This window comes from Tupaia chinensis, unplaced genomic scaffold (assembly GCF_000334495.1).
Source record: "Tupaia chinensis unplaced genomic scaffold, TupChi_1.0 Scaffold149560_1, whole genome shotgun sequence".
NCBI classification, from domain to species: Eukaryota; Metazoa; Chordata; class Mammalia; order Scandentia; family Tupaiidae; genus Tupaia; species Tupaia belangeri.
This window is the reverse complement of record NW_006209405.1, coordinates 332,232-344,429: the sequence shown is the minus strand read 5'-3', so window position 1 is coordinate 344,429 and position 12,198 is coordinate 332,232. Positions and strand designations below refer to the sequence as shown.

Genomic DNA, 12,198 nt, shown 5'->3' with positions numbered 1-12,198 from the left:
GTGCTCTGCCAAGTCTGTCTCTCAGAAAAGGTTCAAAGCTTGAATAGTTCATGGGAACAATTTGCTAGTCTAGAGAATTCTTCCCATTTTGGTCAGGGCCTCCTATGGAGAGATTTATGTGCAGTGTATGTCAAGAGGCAAAATAATGGCATTTCTCTTCTATACAATGACTTGGACATTTGCTGAGTGCAAAAATGCACCTTTAAACCAGAGAAAGAAAAAGAGAGTCTGCCCTGATGCAATCATTTTGAAAAGCCATGCACACTGAAGCTGGGACCAAACATAATGACAGGATTTAATTGCTAATGCTCTGGAGGCAATGTGTCTCTTGATGTGTTGACCTTTAACCCAAACTTGAGGGTGAAAAAGGGAGAGGATGGTTTCCTCTCCGCATCCACCCACCCCCACCTCCCCACTATGCCCATCTCCACCCCTTTGCGTCAGGTCATTCCTCCCTCTAACCCAGTCCACATACCCCTAACATTCAACCCTTCACCCTCTTTTCCATTATTTACTTCTAGCTTGGGAGCCAAAGTGAGAATGAATAGAACAGAAAGGAAAATGGGAGGAGAATAGGGGAAGGAAGTCAACAAGCTGTTGACAGCTGCTTAGAAGTAGGGGACAAAATTATAGCTACTGAAATGAGAGCAACTCCTGGTCCCCTGATGTTTCTACCCCACACTCCTCCAATATTTCGTGATGTGTAGGTCTTTTCATTATGTTTCTGTTCTCTCTCTCCAGTTCATCATTTCAAGGGTCATAATCACTCCCTTCTCTACACCTTCAGTTCCCATTTTGTTCTTACTTGGTTACTTATGAATAACAGTGTCTCCAGCAAATTGCATTCAAGGTTCTGCCTATTACACACCTGTGCCATGGCAACCAAACAGCTAAATGCAGCTAGAGAAAAACAAAATATGCCAGCTGGTCTTGCTGTAAATTCGTGACCACAAGCCTTAGTCAGCTGTTAGTGCTGTCAGCAAGGTTACTTAGTCCATCCATTCTCCTGCTCTTATGCAACACTTACGCCTTCTTTCTCTTCAGATACCTTCACTTATCTTCAGCCACACTGGCCTGCTTTCTGTTCCTAACATGCCAAACATATTCTCGCCTGAGGGCATTTTTATTCTTCTTCTTGCCTGGAGGTCCCAGCATCTAGCTATTCATTTCTTCACCTCCTTAAAGACTCTGCATCATTTGATTTCACTAGCAGGCCATGCCAGGCCTCACCATACAAGGCAGGCAGCAAACACATCTCCATTGCCAGTGGGACATTCTGTGCCCCTGACTTTTAGCAGTTACCACCATTTGGTCTTCTACATGTTTTATGCATATATATTTTCTTTTCTCCCTGTTAGAATGAAAGTTTTACTGAGAGCATGTTTAAGTTTTCTATAACTAGAGTTTAATACAATACGTTCTAGTACTCTATACATACTTGTTTTCTTTTCTTTTTTTTTTTTTGGGGGGAGAGATTTTCACTGTAGGGCGCATGCGCTTACCAGACAGACAGAGAGAGACATAGAGACAGAAAGCGAGAAATCACCCCCCAGGGGGGATGGTCACGCTGCAATCCCTTCTCCTCCATTCTCCTCTCGGGATCTTGGGCACGCACGCACACGCGCCCGGCGTGAGTTTTAAGCCACCGGGTCCGGGACACGAACCGCGGTCGACTATGTGGGAGTCCAGCGACATAGCCATTACGCTAACTGCTGATTCCCTATACATACTTGTTTAATGAACAAATGGATGATAGTTTATTGCCCATTGGCTTTTTAAAATCACCTCTTTCCATGTGACAAATCCAGAATACTCACCTACTCATACTCTCATATTTTTTGTATATGACTAGTTTCCAGACCCAGATTTAGTGTACATCTAATTGTTGGAGAAAATATCGCTTATTTGACTATCTTGGGAAATCCAATGTGCCTGTGAAATGTTTTATATCTAGAATAATAGTCTCATATAATGGAATACTGAAAGACAACTTACATGATAATTTCTGGGTTCATTTAATAACCTAGGCTTCAGGGTTTGGGAGCTTACAGACATTCTCCTCAAAGGTCAGTTTCTTTTTCTGCAAAGGATGAGGGTAAGTCAAGCATCTGGGGAATTGAGGCAGAAATTTTACTCCAGTAGACCTTCTCTTAGACTACTCCCACCCTAGATATGTGTCACACCCTAGAAAATGGCAGTGAATGGGTATTTTCCTAGATCCTGAATCCCCACTAGAAGAAAACCCTTCTTTGATTGTGATATTTGCATAATGACATTTAGAGAGTAAATCACTTAGATATGGTGAATGCTTTACATCATTGGTATCCCTCAGAGCATTGATGGAAATGCCTGACATCAAGCAGACACTGAGCAAATCATAAAACAGGTGCTCAGCAAATACTTAGGTGACAAAGAAAATCAAAGTAGAGTCAACTACTACATTTTCAGTGAAGCAGTCATTTATATTTTGAGTTTTTTAACCCTCCAACCAGCTTCTTGGCACCATAGGTCATGACTCCAAATCTGACAGAAGTGGTAGTGCATTGTCTTTATATGTTTTGAGATCACAGCAGCTAGCCCAGTGCATTGCACTAGTAGTTGACCAGTCAAACTTATTGGATTGGGTTTATAGGAAAATGAGAGAAAAGCATGTTGACCTTCATAAGTTGAAACTGAATATAGCTGTCATCCATGTGCTTTGAGTCTGGTTTAGGGATGGCAAGGGAGAAGGAATGTCATTACACTGAAGTTTAATTTAGGCTACGTAAAATACATAAAATAGTCACACAGTGCTCTTTAGTGGAGTTTTGGGGAACCAAGACATTGTAGTTTTGCTTTTCTAGAAATGAGCAGTCGAAGGAAACCACAAAACCCTCAAGTGATGAGATAGGATCAAGAAGAGGCTTTAACTTAAGATGTGCTGGGAAAGTGGGCAGTGGTTAGACTGCTCAACTATACATCAGCAAGTGTCACTTAATCTTTACTTTCCATCCTCTGGGCTCAAAGAAATGTCTTTTACTCTTGAATAGAAACATAAGCAGATTGAACTGCGAGGAAGGAAGGACAAATAGAGATATCAGTTTGGAAACACATGTCTTTTAATCGTTTTTTTGTTTGTTTGTTTGTTTTGTTTTGTTTTGTTTTTAAAGCCAAGGTCTCCCTGTGTCATATTCTTCCTGCCTCACCATCCCAGCTGGGATTGAAGGTGCTGCACTTGACTCTTTCTTAGGCAGCATCTTGCTTTGTTGCCCAAGTCAGTCTCAAGCTCAGGATCCTCCTGCTTCAGGTTCCTCAAGTCAGTAAGGTTAAGGTTACAAATTGCAAGATTACAAGCCACTGTGCCCAGCTTTTCAGGTCGGACCAGAAATAGAACCTGAGTCCTTAACTGTTTCCTAGGATAGAGAAAGGAAATGGTAGGGAGTGGGGGGAGGGGAGGATATTTTTGATTATTTCAACTATGAATAGAAGAGTACAGTTTTTGATAAATAGAGATGAGCTGGCATCACAGAATTTTTAAATTCAGAATGAAAGTTTGTCTCAGGTGTAAGTTCTCTCAAGTGGTTGAAATAAAAACGAACAAGTTAGGTTGTCATTTGTGGAGAGGAATTAAATTCTTACTTAGCATTTATGGTAGTACAGTGAACTATAACTAATCCAGAGAACTTGAATTTGCTGCTTTACTTGAATATTTTTATGGTCCCATTTTTACCATGATAAATACAATCATTTCTCTCACCTGAATGCATATGCACTTTTCCGTATGGATGGGTGCAGTCCCTACTTCACTGAACATAAGTTGATAGATGAAATACTTTATAAAACAAAGATGCCATTAATTTATGCTCTACCAATTTTGAGTTTTTGATCACTTGAACAGGAACCAAGCAGAAGTTTTCTTTAATTTTATCTAGAAAGACAGGGTTTGCTGAGCAGATTAATAGCATAGACAAAATTCAGGAAGAATACTTTAACTATTTAGGGAAAAACACAACTTCTAATCACTTTTGGACTTAAAATGATACAAACATTTTAGTGCTAAATACTAACTTATTAAGATTGACTCTAGAGTTATTTAGAATTTTGCAGTTTTCGGTTATTAAATATATCTGTATCTTCCCAGTTGGTTTTCAGAATGGGGATCTAGCTCAGGCAAAGTGAGTCCTGTGGCCAGAGCTGGCTGCATGAGTCTCTCTAGTCTGAAACAAGAAGTTTTTTGTTCGTTTGTTTTGGTTTTATTTTTGTTTTGGAGAGGTTTTTCCTACAGGGCGCTGCTGCGCTCGCCAGACAGACAGAGAGAGACATAGAGACAGAAAGCGAGAAATCACCCCCCAGGGGGGATGGTCACGCCGCAATCCCTTCTTCTCCATTCTCCTCTTGGGATCCTGGGCACGCATGCACACGCGCCCGGCGAGTTTCAAGTGACCAGGTCCAAGACATGAACCGCGTTCAACTACATGGGAGTCCAGCGACATAGCCATTATGCTAACTGCTGGTTCCAAGTTTTTTTTGTTTTTTTAAGAGAAATTTTTGCTATAGGGCACATGCTGTAGAGAGACAGAGAAACAGAAAGAGAGAAATCACTCTGCAGGGGGAATGGTCATGCCTTAATCCCATCTCCATTCACCTGTTGGGATTTTGGGCACGCATACACATGTGCCCAGCATGAATTTCAAGCCCCCAGGTCCAGGACTCAAACCATGGTCTTACAATGTGGAAGTCCAGCGATGTAACCATTATGCCATCCACTAGTCCCACTGTTCTTCAACTCTTTCCAGTGAGAAGTGAGGTGCATGAATATTCCTTGGCGCCGAGTGAAAGAAAGGAGCTTAACTGGATTTATAAGGAAGTAGGCTGATTTAATTTGAATGACCAATGTCTGAGGTACTTTAGACATCAAGACAGACTCATTTCTTACTGTATTGAGGTTCACAGAGTGTTTCCATTTCCTTATTCATTTATTGTGATTGCCCTATGGGTTCATTCTGTGATAGGAAGGTTAACATATTTGTACATATATTTGAAACACTGTTCATTATGTTCAGCTATGCATTAAAAGTCTTCTAAGTGTTTCATAATTTCAAACAAATCAAACAAAGTCAGGAAATTAACCAGTTAGAAAATGACATTTTGCTGGAAAAGAGATTTAACATTTAGGCATAGAGTTTGAGTTTTACAAAACATTTCTCTGAATAAATTAACTTTTCTTCATTTTTTTCCCATAGTGATCTTTCCTTGGGAATCAAGACTGTACCTTCATGCAACCACAGAAGGTTTTCAAAAGACACTGGTTTTATCACTAAAGAGCCAGATACCCAGAACTGGATGGGAATCTAGTATAAAATAGACACTAGAAGCAGGCTCATTCTGTGTAGTTAACAAGAGAATCTGATCTTCAAGATAGTAATCCAGGATACGTGTATTTTTTTTTTTTTGTAAGGAAACTATGGCTGCCATAATTTTACATGGTTTTGTCCAAGTATGGACCAAGAACGGTGGAATGTCTAAGTCAGAAGAAGCATGCATTGAAATTATAGAAGAAAAGGAGAAATCTAAACTGTCACTCTCCTTCAGTGCTGGAAAGTGTAACACTTTTCAGCTAAATAATAATATTGAAAGCATAGTCCTTAGATCCTATGAAGAAAAACGACATCAACTGTATTTAACTTTCAGAAATAAGGAGTTCTTGTTTATTGAAAGATTATCCTTCACAGATGCCAAAGATTTGAAAATGTTCCTGGACAGAATCCATCAAAACAAGCTTCAATCACCCGGGAGTCCTGAAAAGGATGAGGGTGTCTTTACCAGCACAACAACACAGGAGGAAATCAACAAGACTTCATTTCATGATGTTCTTAATAAATCAAATAGCACATCCTTTGAGACAGCAAAAGGAAATGGAATACCTGTCCTTCAAAAGACACCTTTGCTTACACCAAAATCAACAACACTTACTTGTAAAGGGCTGTTAGAAAATCAATACTGGAAGACGAAAAGAATGCTATCGTCTGATTCAGAGATAACCAAGAACTTCCCAGAAGAAAGTTCCATAAGCATCAAGAAACCCAAGATGAATAACTTGAGTTATATAGGCCACAATCAGAAGATACCACTGAATTTAAAAGAGTTAAAAGAGATTAAGAAATTGGAGTTTATGTCTTTACTAATGGCCGGCTCTAATGGAAACCCTTATTTTCTCAAAAGACTCACTGAGAAAATCCTTTTGGCATTTCTGTTGGAAGCGAAGTATGGTGAATATTATCCAGAATGGGACGAATTTGATATGTTCTTTTACTTTGTCCCAGATAAACTATGGCAAGGCTTCCCCAATTTGGGAAACACCTGTTATATGAATGCAGTTTTACAGTCCCTATTTTCAATTCCATCTTTTGCTGATGATTTACTCAATCAGGGTTTCCCATGGGGTAAAATTCGCCTTGATGCTCTTAGCATGTGTTTGGCACAGCTGTTTCTTTTGAAAGACTTTTACAACATAAAAATCAAAGAGAAGTTACTTGTGAATATTAAAAAATCCATTTCAGCAGTTTCGGATATATTCTGTGGTGATGTACAGAATGATGCTCATGAGTTTTTAGGTCTCTGTTTAGATCAGATAAAAGAGAACATGGGACGGTTAAACACTATTTGGAAGACTCAAAGTGAATTGGAGAAAGAAAATTCACCTCAACAAGTTTTTGCTGGTAATGCTGCCACCGACGTGTGTATATGTCCAGTCGTCACTAATTTTGAGCTGGAGTTGCTGCGCTCTATTATTTGTAGAGCTTGTGGTCAGGTTGTTCTCAAAACAGAAATGAGTAATTATCTCTCCATCAACCTTCCCCAAGGGATGAAAGAATTTCCTTTGTCCATTCAGTCTACTTTTGATCTTTTCTTTGGAGCAGAAGAGCTTGAGTATAAGTGTGAGAAGTGTAAGCACAGGAGTTCTGTTGCAGTGCACAAGTTCAGTAGGCTGCCCAGAGTTCTCATTGTGCATCTGAAACGCTATAGCTTTAATGAGTTTTGGTCCTTAAGGAAGGATGACCAGGCAGTCATTATTTCCAAATACTTAAAGTTGTCTTCTCATTGCAATGGAAACACCAAACCACCTTTTCCTCTGAGCAAGAAAGCACGTAGTAGGGACTTCCAAATATGCAAAATTTTTCAAAATTTGAATTCTGAAACCAATAGTTCATCGATACCGTCAACAAAATTGACCTCAAAATCTAAGGATTCCTCGGCTCTGCATATTGGAACAGACAAGGAGCCTGTATCACAACATTCCCAAAGATTTTTTAAAGGGGTGAGCAGAGAACAGCAAAAAGGCCAGGGTAAAGATTCTAGATTAAATATAATAAAGCCAGAATTGCTATGTTCTGGAGATGGACGATTCATTAGAAAAGAGCTGTTTGTTGGCCCAATATTGCGTCTGGAAGACACATATCTTTCTGCGATCCGTGAAGCTTACAGTAAACCCACCAGCAGTCCAGACGCACGTTTTACAAAAGTTCATGTTCGAGAAATGGCTGAAAATCCAAAATTGAAGACCTATAATAAAACCAATTTGTTCTTAGGGTTAGATTTTGAGAGTGTCACTAAAACTATCAAAGGTTTTTATAAAGATAAACCCAGAATTCAAAAAGAATTCCAAAATGTGGCTGAAGAGACCCGGCAATATGAGGGGATGAGAATCTATAAAGAAGCCCTTCAGCAGGCACTGCTTCAAAGCTTCCCAAAGCCAGTTGCCCAGGGGCACACAAAGAACATCAGAAAACTTACGAAATTTCATTTTCATGAAGCTGACATTAGTATATTGGATTCCAGAAGGAACCCTGGAACCAAGCACAGTTTAGGTAAGAAGACGGAATCTGTAGCCAAGGAACAAAAAAGAGATGCTGATAAGGGAGATCCTACCTATCGACTCATTGGTGTTGTCAGCCACCTTGGGAATACACCAAATTCAGGCCATTATGTCAGTGATGCCTATGACTTTGAGAGGCAGCTCTGGTTCAGTTATAATGATTTGCAGGTATCAAATATCCAGGAGGCCGGAATGCAGCAAGCCAGGCTTTGCACTGGGTACATTTTCTTTTATATGCATAATGAGATCTTTGAAGAGCTGTCAAGAAGGGATGAGAACTCACAGCTTCATAGCACTGAGGCAGGGAAGAAACCTCAGAAAGAATAAGAGGAACACACTACTCATTGTATAGATGTGCTTGATTGCCTCACTCACTACCACTTCCTCCATGTAAGGAAGTCTCTAAATGCTATCCAGAAATGAAGAGGCAATTAACCCAGGACCAAAGTTCAAACAGAAACGCTTACGGAGAAATCTCCACTTAAACCCTGACATGGCCACTTCGATGTCACAGCTCCAGCTGATGAGCATTCTTCTCTCCTACAAGGCTATAATTGTGCTTTCCATGTTCTAATGTGGTGATTTTAAAAATGTGCTCCTCAAATCAGCAGCTTTCAGGAGTATGGGGAACTCATTAGACATGCAGAATTTTAGAATTTGCTATAGACCTATTGATTCAGGAACTCAGGGTGGTGGTGGAGGACAGCAAGCTGATAGAGATTTTGATGCTTGATAAAAGTTTAAGAACCACTACTGTAGTGTACAGCGTATCTTGGTATCTTTTGTTGTGCATTTGAATTACTTGTAAATAGTTTTGATCGTGTTTATAGGATTCATGTATAGAATTTTAGAATTTGCTATAGACCTATTGATTCAGGAACTCAGGGTGGTGGTGGAGGACAGCAAGCTGATAGAGATTTTGATGCTTGATAAAAGTTTAAGAACCACTACTGTAGTGTACAGCGTATCTTGGTATCTTTTGTTGTGCATTTGAATTACTTGTAAATAGTTTTGATCGTGTTTTTAGGATTCATGTACATTTTTGTGAGCTTATTAAAATTAAAAATCATCTAAAAATCACTCTCCTGCTGATCAGACTCAGTGTCTTGATAGAAAAAAAATAAAATCCAGGGATCCTGACAATAAACATTAAATGAGACTGATAATTCTTTAATATTTTCGGGCATATATAGATGATACCGAATGCCGCATCAAGTCTCCAGATTGGCTGCTAAACTCCTTTTCCTCAATGCCAAAGGGGCAGCATACCATTAGGCTTTAATCTTGAAGATGGTGAAGTTGATTTGTCTTCAAAAAATTGATTCACCTTTTCTATTTGTCTACTAGCAAGTCATTGGCCCTTGGTGGTCTGAGCCTACCTTGCCACTTTGGTTTCAGAGGGGCACTTTCATTGCCTCAAAGGAACTTCATCTAACAGGACTTACCTGCAAAATCAACATTACACGACTCATTATAGATTTCCTTTACATCTCTGTGCCTTATATTGTAGTGGCCTGCCTTCTTCAGTGAGTCAACAATCCATGTTTTAAAATGGACTTACAGGATTTGAAAGTCTTACTTGTTACTGATTTGGTACAACATTTAAAAACTTGTATGGAGATGATCTGCTTCTGGGGAAAACTACATGGATCCTGGTTATATTCCATTGGAGCTCTGTGTATTCTGGGGATTTAATAATACTCTTGATAGCAAGCATGTACCTTGTGTGTTACACATAGTTTTGGTTTTGCATTTGATACTGCATATCTGTAGTACCTTGTACCTTTGTCATGGACAAATGTCTTGTACTAAGAGTTTTTTTCTTATCACATGGAGGGATTGAATTTTAAGTCCCACTTTTGCAACATGAGTGTTCTTCTTGTTTATGGGAATATGGCATTAGTATGGCTGTATTAATCCAAGAGCTTGTTGATACTCTTAGAATTTAAAGAGGGGAACTTAATTTAGTGGTGTGGAGAAGTTAGATAATACCTTCTGAGGGGAAAATCAGAGTTTAAGGATTAGGAATTCTATTGTTTAGGGCAAAGTATATCTAGGAGGTCTGCATAGGACCAAAAGATGAATGAAGTACATTGTAGGGGGAGTGTCTGAGATTGAATTAAACGCTCTTATGGAAGAAGATGTTACAGACACAACAAAAAAGGTTTATTCAACGTCTCTAGTACTTCAACAGCCAAAGAACAAGGCTGAAATTGCATTTAGAGAGACTTGACAGTTTGATTTCTAAATTTCAAGCTTTTGACCTCTCTAGAATAGTTATTTCTGAGCTCAATTACATAGGCATCAGAGTAAGAGAGGGTTTTTTTTTCATTTCAAAAATTTACATTCAATTGCTGTATATCTTTACAGTGTACACTTTTTTTTTTCTAACATAAATACAAATAGTAAGGCTTTAAGTAAGTGATGGGGTTACTGTCATTTGAAAGGAGAATGAAGATGTCAGTAGTTTAAGACATTTTAAATATTTTTGTTACGGAATTTACGTCCTGAACGTACTTCTCCTCAGCACCTAGTACTTCCAAATGCTGGGCAAATTGAAAGGTGAAAGTGATAGGGGTGTCCATACAGAATGGGAAGATCTTGAGTGGAATTGATTGTTACTTTGTGAGAGGAAATTCTGAGTGCACAGTGATTGGTTCTGTACTAGCTACATGTTTTGTTGTTAAATAAAAGAATAAAAATTCTTCAGTGACTGTTATTTATTATGCATGTGAGTTTGTTCTCTAATTTATAGATAAGGTTTCCAGGTAATCATGGAGATAAAAAAAGTTGAATACAAGCAAACACATTGAATTTTTATTGCTTCTGTAATAAATAACCACATACTTAATAGTTTAAAGCAATTTTATTATCTTACAGTTCTGAAGGTCAAGATTCCAAGATGGGTATCACTGAACTAAAACCAAGATGTCATCAGAGCTGCAATCCTTCTGGATGCTCTAAGGGCGCAATCTTTTTCCTTGATTTTTTCTGGATTCCAGAGGCTGCCTACATTCCTTGGCTTATGGCCTCATTCCTCCATTTTCAATGTCAGCAGTGTTTGGGCTGAATCTTCACATTGTCACCTGGTTCTCACTTTTCTACCTTCCTCCACTTTTTTTTTTTTTTGTTAGAGAGCACATACGCTCACCAGAGAGAGAAAACATCTTGGCATTGGGGGGTGGTCACATTGCAGTCCTTTTTCCTGATTTCTCCATTCTGTCAGGATTTGAGGCATGTTAGAGTCAGGAATCCAACCACTGTTGGACATGTGTGATCCAATTCCCTATGCCCAGCCCTTAACCACTCCACTACAAGGCTGGCCCATTCTTTCTCCACTTTTAAGAACCATTGTGATTCTACCAGGTAAAGAATTAAAAACTGCTGATGTTTTAGCTGAAGGTGAGGGAAAGATGTAATGGGTATTTGAAAAATGCAGATTCTGAGGCCAATTACAGAAACAAGGATTACAGTTACTTTCACACTTTCTCTGTTATATCCATGCATTTATGTGTATGCATTTGTTTGTATATGCCCACTGTCTTTTTTTCTTTTATCCTGGTTCCTATTTTTAATTTTATGGATAAATTTATTCAAAATTGATGTATTTAGGTAACAGTATTCAAGGGAGCTTAACTTGATTTAAGGAATATTTTAAAAGAATTTTTTTTAGAGAGCTTTTTTATTATAGGGCACATGCGATCGCCAGATAGATAGAGACAGACAGAAAAGCAAGAAATCACCCCCCAGGAGGGATGGCCACGCTGCAATCCCTTCTCCTCCGTTCTCCTCTCGGGATCTTGGGCATGCACATGTGCCCGGCGTGAGTTTTAAGCCACCGGGTCCGGGACACGTACTGCGGTTGACTACATGGGAGTCCAGCGACATAGCCATTATGCTAGCTGCTAGTCCCAAGAACATTTTGTTTTTAACTTTATTTATTTATTTATTTTATTTTGACCAGAGAAGGACAGAGTGAGAGAGAGGGGGAAAGTCAGAAGGCAAGCCACCAGATCAGGGACTCGAACCATGGTCGGCCATGCGGGAGTCCAACGTCCTTAAACACCGTGCCACCTGCTGGCCCCAGATTGATTACGTTTTTAAGGTAGAATTAGAGTTGTTTTGCTGCTGCAAGAGAGCTCAGATGTATGTTAAAGGGTATATAGGGAAGTTGGGTAACCAAGGGGGTGGACTTCCAGCTCTCAGTGTATTGTCTCTCAGCCTTAAAATCACTTTTATTTTATGAAAATACATGTTCAGTGATAACAGAATTCTTTTAGGTATTTCTCCTTTGTGGTAAACTTTTAAGCTTTCTTAGTAGAGAGCACTATAGCAAGTGAAAG

General features: G+C 39.2%; 1 protein-coding gene across 1 annotated transcript; it reads left to right on the top strand.

The window, feature by feature from the left end:
- Positions 1-5,443: 5,443 nt before the first annotated feature.
- On the top strand, positions 5,444-8,617 carry USP26 (ubiquitin specific peptidase 26). The gene has a single exon (XM_006171427.1). It carries the CDS (start codon positions 5,444-5,446, stop codon positions 8,180-8,182), a length of 2,739 nt encoding a protein of 912 aa, XP_006171489.1. The 3' UTR covers positions 8,183-8,617.
- The last annotated feature ends 3,581 nt before the right edge of the window (positions 8,618-12,198 follow it).